This window comes from Coloeus monedula, assembly GCF_965178545.1.
Source record: "Coloeus monedula genome assembly, chromosome: 3".
Taxonomy (NCBI): domain Eukaryota; kingdom Metazoa; phylum Chordata; class Aves; order Passeriformes; family Corvidae; genus Coloeus; species Coloeus monedula.
This window is the reverse complement of record NC_138783.1, coordinates 56243735-56259929: the sequence shown is the minus strand read 5'-3', so window position 1 is coordinate 56259929 and position 16195 is coordinate 56243735. Positions and strand designations below refer to the sequence as shown.

At 42.9% G+C, this 16195-nt stretch overlaps 1 protein-coding gene across 1 annotated transcript in view; it reads right to left on the bottom strand.

Moving 5' to 3' along the window:
- Positions 1-15362: 15362 nt before the first annotated feature.
- ZC3H13 (zinc finger CCCH-type containing 13) overlaps positions 15363-16195 on the bottom strand; it is a gene marked incomplete at its 5' end in the record, with an annotated part of 46811 nt that continues 45978 nt past the window's right edge. Inside the window, one exon of the mRNA XM_082277822.1 lies at positions 15363-15848. Within this exon, the coding sequence (XP_082133948.1) occupies positions 15678-15848 (171 nt within the window). The 3' untranslated portion in view covers positions 15363-15677. The remainder of the gene's footprint in view (positions 15849-16195) is intronic.

Here is a 16195-nt window from a genome sequence, read left to right as displayed (position 1 = left end):
AACAAAATTCTGCCTCTATGTCCATCAAGTCCATTTCCAAACAGTGGTCATTACCCAGAGTTTCCCTTCATCAATCTCTACTTTTTTTTCCTTTCAATCCCGGGGCTTTTGTCCTACTATGTTTTCCCTCTCATTTTTTTCCTCTGGAAATTTACAATTTCTGAAGTTTCTGGCTCTTCTCTCACCCTCAGGTCAGGTCTTTGTTCTTCCCTGGGTGACAGTTGCCAGCCTAGGACATAGCAGAGGAGACAGGACAGTGGTGGCCTGGGGGCAGATACCACAACCACTTGGAGAACAATTTCCTGTTTGTGCAGCCCCGAGTCCAGCTCCAGACCTGAGGACAGCACAGCTCTCCCTCTGTTTCTCTAATCATCCTTACAGGGGTCTCCAGCTGTTTCCAAACCTCATGGCTGTTACAATCATCCCCCCAAAACTGAGATGCACCACAATTTAGAGGAGGTTCATGCCACAATCCATCCCTGGGGGTGCAGGGCACTGCTGACTGATGGTTAATGGCAACAGCCACGTCGGTGAGAACCAGGAGTAAACTGAAGGCCCCTTTGAAAACAAAGGAAACAGATGTTCAGAAGGCTCACACTCCTCATCATTAACTTCAGAATATAAATGCCTGATAATTCCTCATTTTATTGCCCAGCCTCATGCTCAGTGTCAGGGGATCCTGCAGAGATGTTTCATACATCAGCTCTGAAGGTCACAGCAGTAGTGGGAGCATACCCAAACAGGAGAGGGGAAAGGGAACAGGGGACCACTGTTGCAGTGGTTGGGCTGTGGTTGGAAACAAAAGAGTGTCCTGAGCAACTGAGAAAATGAAATATCAGGGTCTGGCAGCAAAGAGGGAAAGGGGGAGACCTGTCCTGGAGAAACAGGACTACTGGAGTTGAAGATTATCCTTAGCTGGATTCCTGATCATGGTGTTGTCATGATCCGCTAATACAAGCGAGGGGCGTGATGGTTCGTTTATTGATCTCAGAGTGCAAAAGGACACAAGGGATTTCAGTTTTAATCAGAACAGTGCACCTTTATTAAGTGCCCACAACACAGTAATGCGATAGACGAGAGAAAGAGAGAGAGATTAAGAAAGCAAAGTAAAAGGGGTAGAGAGGAAGAAAGGGGGGGGAATAGCTACCAATGGATGAGACTAAGTCCTTGTGGTCTTCCACCAATAGATTCATCTTCTTTCCATGAGGAGATCTCATCTCAGTTATTTCAGAAAGTCCCTTTATAGTCCTTTTCAAAAGCGAGGGGCAACTGGCCAAGAAGTGGGGAAATTGGCAACCACTGTTATGGGGCCCGTTGCTTTGGGAAACAGGTACAGGACAGGTGTACAGGACAGGTCATTCCACTTCAGCGCAGTCCTGGGCAGCAAGAACGGCGCAGTCCACTGTGACCTGCACTAATTTTCCTCAGCAATGTGCACCAGTTCCCAGTGGGCACACCCACAGGCAGCACTGGGCAGACACCCCGCCTCAGCCAGGCCAGGACTCCTGTGCTCAGTCTCTGTCCTTGGCGATGATCGTGAGGCAGATGAGGGATCTTCGGACCGTCTCTTGCAGGTGTTCAGATTTTTACTGGTTAAAAACACAGTATTTTTTCACTTAAAAGACAATTCCCTGAATTCAACACAACTTTGTTGGGAGCTAGGTCTGTCCTGGAAAGCAAATTATTTTTCACTGTGTAGATTTTTGCTACCTGATGAATAAAAATTTAACAATATCTGCTCTATAATTTTCTAACTCTTGCACTTCTTTTTTCAGTCATTTGTTTGTACTCTTGTCACTTGCTGTTCCTTTTCATCTTTCCTTCCCTCTCTTCCCAAGCACTGTCCCTGTTCAGACCCAGCTGATATTGGTTAGGACCAAAGGTTAGGATGTGGTGGTGAGCTGGGGGGGGATGAGGCTTTGCATTCTCTGACCTAGTCACTTAGACCTCCGCACTGAAGCTCACACTCACTTGGGATCTAACTCCCTCTGTACAGAAAGGATCCTGCAAGAATAACACTCATAAGGAAATTTTACTGAGAACATCACATGGACAAGTTTGTGGTGTTGTGTTTAGAAGGTTCCTGCACTTACTGCAGCAGGTCAGCTGGCCTCCACTGCAGAAGAGGGGACCTGGTATTGCTCATGGAAGAAGGGAAAATGGAAAGCAAGAGCCTGGAAGACACAGGACATGGAATGGGTCCCACAACCCACAACGTGAAAGAGTGGCTTACTGGACCTTGATGCACAGTGGGGAGCACTGGACCTTGATGCACAGCAGGGAGCAGCACTGCTGGTAATATTAAAGCTGGATTTACAACACAAAGGCTTAACTAGTGAGCTGTATTTCCATGCAAATGGATTTCTATGAATGCATGTATGGAAAAAGAGCAGCATGGATGAGTGGAGTGGAGCTGAGGCAGGCAGGTGCATCCAGCATGAGCAATTTACTGTGTTAGTTGAGAGACCAATGGAAGCTCCTCTCATGTTCTCTTAATGTCTAGAGTTTTGCTTAATAAGCATAGAAAACATGCATATTTATTCTAACCTTTAGCAGAGCATATCAAGGATAGGTCAAATATATCTTTGAAGACAGCATGACCACAGCAGTATTCCTCAGGGATCTGAGTAATACAAAGGCACCTCCAAGTTTTCCACTTAACAGACCTCTGTATATCATCATGGACACTTGTCCACACTTGAAATGTGTCTGTTTAATAACCATGAAGCAACTGGAAATAATAAATGAGAAAATGTCTGACTAGAGCAATATTAATTATTTGTAACAAAACCGATGTTTGCATTGCAGCCAATATGATGTTGTACGAGTAAGATTAGCTTCGGTGACTGCATTAAAAGGTCAGCATGAAATGAGGGGTAGAAAACATCTCTGGTTTGTGAACATGTGCTGTAGACAGTCAGGAGTGAGTTATTACAGCCCTCATCCTGATGTTTAAAAAAGCATAGGGGTATGTTATTCTAATCACTCACTTACCATTTATGAATTTCAGCTCATACTGACCAAACAGAAATCATGTGCACGCATACAGACTATTACTGACCAGCAGCTATGGCCCATTCCCAAAAAGACCACAGGCACAGAGAGACTCTGCAGCTGTGCCTACAACCAGGATAATGTCTTGGCTGGGAACAAACCTCCATTATCCTTGAGGAATAAAATATGCACAGTAATCAGGCAAGGGAGATGTCCAATGTACAGTTAATTTTGGTGAGGCATATTGATCATTTTGCAGTAGTAATGAAGTGAGGCAATATTTAGAGGTCTCCAAGGGTTTGCTAATCAAGAAATTTTAGCCTTGGTGCTTCAATGTGATGCATTAGAGACAACATAGAGAACATAGAGAAACCAGTCCACAGACCACTAAGCAATGATCTGTGCTATGACCACATTCCCTAAGTGCAAGAGTCTTACCAGTCTAGCAAAAGACCACGAAGGAAACCTGTGAGATGTCAGAGGCTGGTCACAGAGGAGTCAGGCACACAAGGATTTCATCTCATCTAGACACGCTCAGGCTTTGCCAAGGGGGTGTGTGCAGTATATTAAACATGAAGCCAGAAAGAATTCAGGCAAGATAAAACCCAAACATCAAAAATACAGGTATGCATGAATGCATTTTTGTCATATTGCCACTTTCATGTTATAAATTCTCTGCCTAGTCCTTTTTGAGATCGTTTTATACAAAACAAATGTAAGCACACACTGAGTGTGATATTCAGATCATGGGATGGAGGCACGCACAGAGTCAACACCTCTGAGATGGGTGTATGGGTGGAAGTTGTTCTCAAGAGGGACAGGGACTGCCAGGGAAGTGACTCTAGTGACAGACCGATATCCTTTCTGAATTACTAACACCAGACGTTCAAGGACAAATTATTCCTTTCCAGCCTTTGTTTTTATGGAATCTTTTTCTTCTCCCAAAAGATGTAACGTGTGTGTTAAAAGGGAGCTCAAGGCAGTAGGTAACTTCTCGTGCCAGGAATTATAATGCCTTCCAAAACAAATGTTTAATATTAAGTATGGGCGCCTTGCTCCATGGCTAAAACCTGAGCACTCACTGCTAAAAATGCTGTGAAGCACAAGGGCAATCTGGTCACACTGCCTTTTACTGTGGCATCACATTTTATCAAGCAGAAGGTTTATCCAGCTCATTAATATGAAGAGATTTTTGATCTTGTTTGTCTTTTTAGGATAAGCAGATGACATTAGAGTTTGCGTCAGATTCTGCCTTCCTGATCAGCGGAACCTGCCTCCTACAGATAAGTGTGACAAGTTTAATTTATGCCACAACAGAACAGTGATGAAAAACACTGAATCTAAATAAGACTTTTGACAAAGCTTTCTTACCAGAAGAGGAAGGAGCACAGTAATTCATACACACACGTACACTCAGTCATACATACACAGCCACCGAATCCTACGACATTATTAATGGAGATGTTTGGCTTTCTTATTTTTAATGCCTAAAATATCTTCTTTGTTGGATGGCTAACTTTAATGTTATATTGGCCTCAGATTTCCCCCTGAGGGAACTTGCAATCTGTATTAACAACCCAGTTCAACAGAGAGGCCCATTTAACACTCTTATTAGCTCAGTACAAAGATTAATTAAGCAATGATCTCTTCCAAACAGCTCCTCATCAGTGGTTAATAACATGTTTGTTAGTTAACTTCCTAAGGCTAGATCTATGATGGGGAATGTTCTAGTGTGCTGGTTAACTGTTTTAGCAATTGTTAAAGGTTTTATTGTCAATATAAATTGTGCTTCAAGATTTGTAGCAGGAGCAGTGTTCATAAATTGTTATCTGGAAAAAGAACAAAAAGGAAATTTAACCGTGTAGATAGAAAGTCAGTCATTTAACCAGTGGGGGTCTAAGACTCAATTAGAAAGAAGGCCGTACTGAAGATAACTATATCTCTAAAATGGTCTTTCCAATATTCTTTACAATGTATTTTTAAACATGCCTAAGACTTCTGCTGGCTTTTGGAATGTTTTTGTTTACAATAGCTTTCTATTGCCATCTAATAACTCTTCTAAGACTCCATTTCATGACTCCTTTTCCAGCAAGCTTCTTTGAGCTGCCAGCCCACAAACAGCAGCATAGCCAGCAGCAGAGGGATGGAGCGGGCCAGTGGTGACAGCTAAGAAATAATTGGGATCAGGCTATATATTGCTCTGTCCACCACTAATCCAGGTCAAAAGCTGCATGAAATTTAATTTTGTAAGCCTGGAAAGAAACTTTCCCAGCTCTTGATCAATGAATCACAAAACTACTCTAGTCTTGAAAAAGGAAGAGGAAAAAACCCCAACAATTCAAATTAATTTAGGGTTACATTGATTTCTCCTCCATCCCTTTATGGGACCATGTCAGCATTTATCAGATTAATGTCTACAGATAAAATATTTCTTTTGTAGCTGCGGACCTTGTGCTTTTATGCTGTGCTTAGAAACAGGGACATCACGTAAATCCTCCTAAAGATGCTGATTGCAAACATGTTTAGGATACCTCTGCCCACAGGCAACCTGAGGTGCCACAGCCCCATGGGGCCGTGGCCAACATGTTGGTGCTCTTCACTGGAGCTGTACACGGCCAGGAGCAGCACACTGAGCCCACAGCCCCTGCAAGGCACCAAGACCACTGGGGCACTCCACAGGCTTTTGATGATGGCAGTAACTCCACTGCCTGTGTTCCATGGCTAGATCAGACAAATTACCCTCTGGAAACTGTAGTAAATACATATCTATATGTATTCCAGTAACAATCAGGGACAAAAGCCAAGAAAACTCCTGCTCTTTAACTAATATTCCCTTTTTGATACAGAAATCAATACTGCAGTGATTAGGTACTTTTAGAGCAACACAAAATTCTTCTAAAGAAAAAAATAACCCCACATGATAAATCCTTCTCTGCTGTTCTCGGGTGAAGAGCTGAAAACCAATTTCTACGGTTCAGAAGCAAGCAGGGAAGGAAAACATCTTTCCAGATATTGGATTTATCACTTCGGTAGTACATCAATTTTATCATGTCATTCTCTTCACACTTCACATTGGTTTATACAGGTGAAAATTAGAGTTGAATCTCCCATACGTAAATGTGATCTTTCCTTTCTATCCAGATGTGCATGGCTGAGCGGAGCCTGGAACTGATATATGCCTGTTGCCAGAAAAAAAAGTCTGACTCTCAAATTCTCTATCCAGTTGCCCTGGTTATTAACTACCCAATACATCTTGTTATAGGCTCCAGCAATTTAAGCAAAATCAGGCTGATTTATGCTCTTATGGTATTTGAGCTGTATTAAATTGCTTTTTCTAAAACAGTGCTGAAATGGGACCCTAATTTGAGCGTTTTCTTATGAACAAATCTTGTGGTTAGGTAACCTTCCCATGATGAAATTTCTATGTAGAGGTGATGCCATCAGTCCTATGTTTCAGAAAAAGGCTGATGTGCTCATTCAAACCTGTGCAAAACAGAACAACTCTGTTTTTCAAAGGTTTAAAAATGTTTTAAAAGCACTGTTTCTCACAAGCTCTGCTAAGGTTCCATGCTTCCACTTGGGCCAGAGGATGCAATGATTTACACCAAGCTGTCATCAGGAAGCACTCCCATTTTTTATGTGTAGTTATGAAAGCAGCATTAACTAGACCAAACAACAAGACAGGATTGTGCATCACACACTGCAAGCGCTTTAGACTCTGCTGATGAATAGGCAAGGCCATCTTCATAATTTGTGCACTAAGAAAGAAAAAAAAGTGGGTGAGATTATAGCAATAAAAATGGAAATTAAAGGCATGAATACAGCAAATAGATTATGCTATCATTCCAGAGCAGACAGCAGAGAAGTCACAGTTGCCCGTTTACGTTTTGACAGTTCATGCATCAGATGAGATTTTCAAAGAGGGGTATCACTGTTTGGGGAAGTGGAGAACAGAATAGTTGCTGCTAAGTGTGAATTTAACAGTGCATTTATTATTTGCACAACTTGCTTTTGGATAAGCTGGCAAAAAAGCCATTTCCCTAAAGAAAAAAAAAATAGAAATTCAGATCATGCAGGAAAAATGTCAAAGTGAGGCATGTTATCTGTCAATTTATCTCCCTTTTACAGTCGTCCTAACCAGACACCTCAAAGGAAAATTCAAAAGCCATCAGAGTCTCCTATTTTCTACCAGAGCTAGATAAAGGCTGACATAGCCTGATCAGCAGCTCTTACAGTCTCCAAGAGATGGGCAGTTTAACGCCACACATATGACACCCTGAAAGATTCAGACATGTCCAGGACAGTTCCCAAACACAGGAACATGACTGTCTGAGTCTGAACAACTGTGTGATGAAGCCTGGCCCACCCCAATATGAATTCTTCCCAACCAAATGCCCTGTGTGATTTGGCAGCTGGGTCAGGGACTTTTCCCAACAGGCAGCTATCCCATTTCAGGAGTTAGGACAGCTTGCTCACACAGAAACAAACTGCTGGACACCAGGATCTCACAATGCCTGACAGCCTCCCCCACTGTGTAAAAATTCATATAATAGAAGCTGGTTTAGACACAGTCTTAGTTTACCTTCCAGAAACAGCTGTATATGCTCACAGCATGCGTTTGAAAGTTTTGGTCAGTTTTCTCTTCTGCCAAGTTCTACAGCTTGAACTCTAAACATAATTAGCCACTGTGAGGAAAACAAGAATTTCTATTTCATTGTTCAGTTCTGCCACTCTTCAATTTTACTGAATTTCAACTGAGCTTTGTCATAGGAGGAGAAAAAAAGTATCTTCCATGCTTCTTCTTCTGGACCGCTACTTCACATAATTTAATAGTATCTACTATTACTCCTTTCCTTTCTAAGGCCATAGTCCCAAGAGTTTTAATATCTTTGATATAAGATCTTACGTGTCTTCCCCAAGTTCTCACCTGCTTTGCAATAACCTTTCTTGCATTAGCAACCTACTCACAGTGCAGTTTCTACCTCTGCATACATTATTTTTTCTGCATATTCTTCTATTTTTGGCTTTACACATATCTCTCTACATCAGATTGAGTTTTTCTGTGAACTATACGTTTCCTTCTGTCACCGATACAACAAACTTATGGCACTACAAGGTATAGACATTGATTAAATTTTCTGCTTCAGTGATATGTCAATATGGTGGGTTGACCCTGGCTGGACACCAAGTGCCCACCTAAGCCACTCAATTCACTTCCCGCAGCTTGACAGGTGAGAGAAAATATAATTAAAGGCTTGTGGGACAAGATAAGGACAGAGAGAGATCAGTCACCAATTACTGTCATGGGCAAAACAGTTTGGGAAAATTTATTTAACTTATTATCAGAGTAGAGTAATGAGAAATAAACCCCAAGTCTCAGAACACCTACCTGCCAGTCTTCCCTTCTTCCTGGGCTTAACTTTACTCTTGAATTCTTCCCCACCTCAGCGAAACTGATGAATGGAGAATGGGGGCTGTGGTCCATTCATCACATGCTTCTTGTCCGTCTCTGCTGCTTCTTGTCCCTCAGAGGAAGGAATTACACTCTTCCCCTGCTCCAGTGTGGGGTCCTCCCATAGAAGACAGTCCTCCATGAACTTCTCCAACATGAGATTTTCCCATGGGCTGCAGTCCTTCAAGAACTGCTCCAGTGTGGGTCCCCACAGTACAACAAGTCCTGCCAGCAAACCTGCTCCAGAGTGGGCTTTTCTCTGCACAGGACCACAGGTCCTGCCAGAACCGTGCTCCAGAATGGACTTCCCACAGGATCACAGCCTCCTTTGGGCATCCCTCTGCTCTTGTGTGGGCTCTTCCACATGCTGCAGGTGGATCTTTGCTTCCCCAAGGACACCCATGGGCTGCAGGGGCACAGCTGCCTCCCCGTGGCCTGCACCAGGGGCTGCAGGGGAATCTCAGCTCCGGCGCTTGGGGCACCTCCTGCCCCTCCTTCTCCACTGACCTTGGTGACTCTCATATATTATCACTCCATTTATAATGGCACAGATTTTTTTCCTCCCTCTTCTTAACTCTGCTATCCCAGAGGTGCTACCAATGTCACTGCTGGGCCCAGCATTGGCCAGTGGAGGGTCTGTCCGGGAGGTGGCTGGCACTGGCTCTGCTGGACATGGGCAAAGCTTCTGGCAGCTTCTCACAGAAGCCATCCGTGTGACCAAACCCATGCCATGCAAACCAAATAGAGTCACTTTGGACATCTTGATGCTGACTGGTAGAAGGACTTGAAATGAGCTAAATGAATGGGCTACATGGCAGCAAACACATCTCTTTGGGTTTCCCTCCGGTTGTAAACGTGATTCGCAAATTTTCTCATCTTGCTTCTCAGTCAGTTCCTTCGCAAATCACAAAATGTACAGGGAGGTCACCCACTGTGAGTTGTTTGTGATGAGACGTGATCGTTTAATCCTCTATTTTACCTTCTGTTTTCTAGTTAATTTTAAATTCATGTCATTATTCTCCTCTCACTGCAGCTTAATTTTTTCCTACTAACCTTGTGTGAGACGTTTCAGAAGTCCTTTGAAACCTCTTGCTAGCACATTTTCTGTGAGCATGCAAGGCACAGATGCAGGCACGATGTCTAAGACAGAGCCAACTGCGTGTTTTGGGCTGGCACAAAGCACCTTTGCAACTCAGAGAGGAGGTAAATCTTGTGTGCACCTATTCAGGTCCCAATAGCCGTCTTGAAAGTACATATGGGCATCTTAAAAGTACATATGGCCCACCCATTCTTTTGCTGACCTTCAGTTTTTCTCCCCATTTCTCAGTTTTTCAGAAGACAGAATTCATATTCCATGCTTCTCATTTCTAGGGCTCCTTGTGTCTGTAGGTTGAAACCAGCTTCTGAAAGCATAGGGAGGCAGACCAGGTGAGAACCTGCAGGTACTACACAGAGTAGTAAAACCACTCCTCTCCCTGCTGGAAACACCCATCTGGAGCCATGTTACAGCCACATGGCCTGGTTCCAGAGCTATTTCCCCAGTGCTTCATGTGCTCACTTAGCACACCTAGATCCTTCTGCCTCCATCATTCTGATGAGTGACCTCCTGGCTTCTAGGAGTGTGAAGCCACACTCCCAGGCTGAAAACAACAACCTATGCTACTCAAATTGTGCCCCATTTCTCTTATTCTCTTCCTCAAGTACTTTCCATGCAGTGCCCCAAGCATTCCTCATACCCATAATATATCCAAACAATGAACTGAATCACTAAGCCAATGAGAAAGAACACTTTCCATTCCACAAAAAGCTGCAAGCTTTCTTAAAATCCTCATCCAAAACCCATTGCTTCAGCCTTCCCTTGGTTAGGAACTGCACGCCTGCAACCATCACAAACATTTCACACATGAACATACACTTAAAATCCAGCAGCACATTGCTCTGTGCCTCAGCAGTTTGTACTAACATGTATTCTGACACTTCACTCTTTATAGGTAATACCTCAACTTCATCACTAAGGAAAGAAAGCAAGCCTGTGGCAGATGCATCCCCAGCAGTGAAAGCAAGTATTATGAAATTAAGCATTCCCAGAAGATGTTTATCTTCCCTCTTTCATCAGTTGATCCCTGCTGATAGGGCAGAGGCAATAACACTGGCTGTTCAGTACAAAACCAGTCTTCTTCCATAAAACTCTAGGCATTTGGCCACTAAATACTATTTTAGCACTTGTCTCTCCCACATGATTGGTCTCCTTTTTTGAGTTTGATGGGACAAATTTTCAAATTTTCTGGAGGCTAGTTGTTGAAGAAACTCCTCAAATCCTGCTGTTTGGTTACATTGCTTTACTTTGGAGTTTAGGGCTTTGTTTAGACCTTTTTTATTATTATTTTAACAGTTCATTTGCCATTCTCAAGCTGTTTCCTGAAACTGCATCCAAAAAACCTTGGACACCCACACTGCCCACAATCCCTTACTTATGTTATAATGCGTGCACCGAGAGCAAGCATTTGGTACCATCTCCTTGGGCCTCCAACTGGCATTAAAACTAAGACCTGTACAGTAAAAACCCTTTGGAAAACAGACTTTGACTGCTACTGCAAAACAAGAGGTTCCTGAACTCTTTTAGCTGGTAGCAAATGGAATTGAACACATAGGCTGTGTCCTGCCTCGTAGAGGCAGAACAGCTCAAGACAGCCTGTTCCCTGCTGAAGGGCATCCCTACAGCAGAAAAGGGAGAAAACAACTGCATCAAGACAATTCAAATAAAAGCCTTTATTTAGCAGAATTGTTTAAACTCTGCCTTTTGAGTACACTGTGCAGATGGCCTACTGTCAAAACCCCTATCTCCCTCCACTAGCTGAAGCAGCAGTAGCCCTAAAGTACTCTGAGATAATGAATGTGACACTACCCCAAGGTACAGGTCATAGTCCCATTTGTATCTCGAGGCTCTAAAAACCTGCTCTGCCTGTGAATGCGTTCCGGCTGCAGGAGCTGGGCCCAGCGTTTCACCAGGGAGAAAGCCTGGTTCCTCCACCAGCACAGGCACAACTCGTTGCTCTGCAGCGCCACGTGCCAGTAGCACCTCAGGGATGCTTAAAACTAATTTATCATCCAACTAGGCACAGCATGAGCTTAGCAGCAGAGAGGGCAGACATCTCTAATCTGGTTCAGGGACGGCTTTAAAGTTGCTGCCACAGCTTAAAAGGAGAAACTGAGTAGGGAGAGATGCTTCTCTGTGTTTTCACACTTGAAGCCGTAGCACAAAAGGGCACCCAAGGCACACGTTCAGCCCCACTGCCTGAAATATTACAGACTCTTGTGTACCCTACTGAAGCCTTGCAAAATGTGAAATGGACTAAAATTTTTCCACCCACTCTTTTTCCACCCAAAATCAAGCTAGGAGAGAAATGGGGAGAAAGAAGAGATGCAAAAGGACCCATCGGAGGAATGCTGATCAACACAGGGAAGGTGTGCAAGGTCCTAAGATAGGAGTTCCTAAAGCAAAGTCTGCAATTCAGACAAGTTTCATGCCTTTTTCTGAAACTGGGATGTGAGCAATTCTCCTTTTCTTAAAGCTGTCATAAAATTACCTGATGACGGTTTTTAACTTATATACCCTGCAAACTAAACATTACTTTTAGTTAAAATCGTGGAGACCAAAATACTCATACACAGGACCTTCACATTTGTACAGCTCTACCTGTACATAATTCCTGCCAGGTGATGGGAAATGCTTGAAAAAAATCTTAGTGCTTCCCATAGGAACTTGTATATTTTCTGCCAGTACTGTAACATACTCCTGCAGTCATAAGTGCTGCAAATTGAATTAAAACAAAGATGTGTAAGAGGCAATTTCAGCACTGCTCTTTGTATAAGACCAACAAATGATGGTACAGGTCAGCACTGGCTTTGATGGGACACTATCACTTCAGGAGATACTCATAGCAGCCCATCAGACCTACTTTATTTTGCATTTCCTAGGGTAATGTGAAATATTCTTCTCCAAACTAAGTGCACATATACACCTTGGCTGTTTCACAGGAAGAGCATTTAAAGCACAGTGTAATTAAATGCCACACCATTAATCTATTTTGTGTACTGTGGTCTTAGATAAGGCTGTTTCTAGCTATCAAACATTTTTATGTCTTTCAGAGACAGAGGTTAAAATAGGCTTTAGCATAATTGGTAGCGATGATCTAATACTTTCAGCTTAAAGGCAGCATTATTGTAGCTATAAAACAGGTGAGAACATTTAAATGCTGAATAGAATTGGTTAACTCTTGCTCAGGAACTACAGTGTTTAAGACATTATTTTTTTGTAAGCATATATAAAATCACCAATGACATTAAAAATAATAGTTAGCAAGATAAAAATGTCCAGCAAGTGAAAAACATAAAAATAGTTTTGCCTGAGTCACACAGTTTAATAAGAGAATTCTCATGTCATTTATATTTGATATGAGTACTATACACTCCTGTGTGGGTACTTAAAAAAATAGAACTAAAAACAGAAATAAAAACTCCCTCATGTCTTCTTCAACAATTCTTTAAACGTAGTGTACAAACATCTTACTGAACCCTTAGGTACTAGGTGTTACAGAAAGCATTATAGTAAGAAATCTCCATATTTGAACTGAATTGCTATTCACAGTTAGGCCTTTGCCTGAAGCCAATACAACTGTCAGCAATCACAGAGCTGTGAGACAGATCTGCTGTGAGACAGCACACTCAACATCCCACCTCAGTGTGCTGGTTCCAAGTGGAGAAATAGGATAAGAAACTGATATAAACCAACTGTCAAAAAATTTAGTGGTTTGTAACTCATTTTCATCCTGAATGACAACAATGAAAACAAGCTGCTCTGCAGCAAGCCAGTATCAAGGTATAGCTATGGATTTTTTTTTCCATCCTCTATGAGCAGAATTCAAAGCAACAGTTCAGGTTTAAAGACAGGAAAGTATAGAGATGTATACAGAGACTTAGTCTGAGGTTTTAGAAGTCTTGGTTTCATATGGAGGACACCACAGACTACCTAAAGATACCTTACTGGTTTGATCCAAAGATCCCACAGAAGAAAACAATTCTTAGAAAATTGAGCCCAGGCATGACAAGTCCCTAACACACCTCTGAAATCTTAATAATCAGCAAAACCATCATTGGTCACTGCCTCTACAGCTAAGATCCAGCAACTCAGCAACTGTGAAACATCCTCAGGCTGCTGCATAGGATTGATCTGCCCTGATAATTAACAGAATGTAAAATACATCACAGAACAACCTGAGTTGGAAGGGACCCACAGGAATCATCAAAGTCGAACTCCTGGCCCTGCACAGGACACCCCAGGAGTCACATCCTGTGCCTCAGAGCATTGTCCAAATACTTCTTGGTCTCTGTCATGCTTGATGCTGTGACCACTTCCCTGGGGAGCCTGTTCCAGTGCCCAACCACCCTCCGGGTAAAGAACCTTTTCCTGATATCCAACCTAAACCTCCCTGCCTCAGCTTCATGCTGTTTCCCCTGGTCCTGTCACTGGTCACCAGAGAGATCAATGCCTGCCCCTCCTCTTCCCCTCGTGAGGATGCTGAAGACCACAATGAGGTCTCCCCTCAGTCTCCTCCAGCCTGAACAGACCAAGGGACCACATCAGCTGCTGCTCATAGGACTTTCTGTTCAGGCCCTGCACCATCATCACTGCCCTCCTCTGGACGATCTAACAGCTCCATGTCTTTCTTATACTGTGGCACCCAAAGCTGTCCCCAGGACTCGAGGTGAGGCTGCCCAAGTGCAGAGCAGAGCAGGACAATCCCCTCCCTTGCCTGGCTGGTGATGCTGTGCCTGATGCACCCCAGGACAGGGTTGGCCCTCCTGGCTGCCAGGGCACTGCTGACTCATGTTCAACTTGCCATCGACCAGGACCCCCAGGTCCCTTTCCACAGCACTGCTCTCCAGCCCCTCATTCCCCAGTCTGTCCATACACCCAGGGCTGCCCCATCCCAGGTGCAGAATCTGGCATTTGCCCTTGTTGAACTTCGTATGTTTGGTGATTGCCCATCTCTAATTTATTGAGGTCTCTCTTCAGAGCCCCTCTACCTTCCAGGGAATCAGGAGCTCCTCCCAACTTAGTATCACTGGCAAGCTTACTTAGCCCTTAATGAAGAAGAGCACAGGGCTGAGGATGGAGCCCCATGGAACCCCACTAGTGACAGGGCACCACTCTGATGTCACCCCATGCACTATAGCCCTGTGTACCTGACCCATGAGCCAGCTGCTCACCCATTGCATGGTGCATTTATCCAGCTGTGTGCCAGGCACTTTATCCAGAAGGATACTGTGAGAAACAGTATAAAAAGCTTTACTGAAATCCAGAAAGATTACATCAACTAGCTTCCTTTGATCAACCAGGTGGGTTACTTTGTTGTAAAAGGAAATCGGGTTTGAAAAGCAGGCTCCCACACAAAGCCCTGCTGGCTGTGACCAATGACTGTGCTGTCCTACAGGTGTTTTTCAATGTGCACTAGTTAGTCCATTTTGAAAGCAGCCAGCATTTCCAAAATGCAGTTAGTCTCATAAATATAGACACCTAAAACTGCTCATAAATCTTGCATCAATCTTGAAGTGGTTGGTTTTGGGTTGTTTTTTCTTTTTTTTTTTAACTTTCTCTTCCGTCAACAAGAAAGGGAGCCTTAACTGACTGGACTAGGTTTTCGTGTCCAGAAATTACATTAAAGGAAATCTATGTTAAAGATGGAAAAGAGCTAGACTTTGGTCCCAATCCACACCAGAGGCTACTGTGATAAGAAAGAGATTTGGAAAAGGGAGGCAAACAGACTCCCAGCTATGTAACAAATTCAAGATGTGTACTGAGGGACCAAGGTGATGGTGGAAATACCCATTCATAATAAGGAAAAAGATACACAGATGGTTTTCCTCAGTTTAATATCAGTTGATGTTATAAACTGCTAAATCCAGACATCTTCACATTATTACACTTGAGGCACCATAAAACAGGTTTATGTTACAGTGTAAGGTTCAATATTACAAAAGTTGCAGAGACCTTCACACAGAAGTCTTAATTTTTAACTCCTATCCACATCTAAACCCAATATTCTTAACTGTGTACAAATGGAGTATTTCCTTCCATGTTCTACAGCTGCTTTCCAACCACCAGTTCTAAACAGCAACACCAACACTGGTAGTGAGAAATTAACAAGGAAGCGCCACTGCAGCCATTTCCTCAAGTCACACAGACTTCCTGCTGGAGAGCTGGCTGTGGAATTTTGCTGTCCTCTGTCTTTTCCTGCCCGGGAACTTGGCACACAGTCTTTCGTTTGAATAACCGTAGGCTCAACCGTAACAAGTCACTGTCCATTGCTGCGGAATTTGTGTAAGTTTGTTTCGTTGCACCCTGTTGAAATGAGAAATTAAATTAAAAAAAAGGAAGACCTGAAAACAATGTCTTGTAACACCAAATTAACCTCAAGTACTCTCAGTAATTAGAGGTTTAATCATACTAATCATACCACTAGAAAAGACTTGGAGAATTAATGATTTTTCTACTAGCATACAAGAAGTTTTAATTTTAACTTGGATTCTCACATGGAATCATAAGCATGAAAGTTATTAAACAATTACCTTTGAAATTGTATTTTACCTAATTATTTCTATTATGTATTCTTTAAATATAGAAAATGTATCTCCTGAATTTAAACCCCAAAATGATAAGAAACAGAACCTAGCTCTAGTCTCAAACTT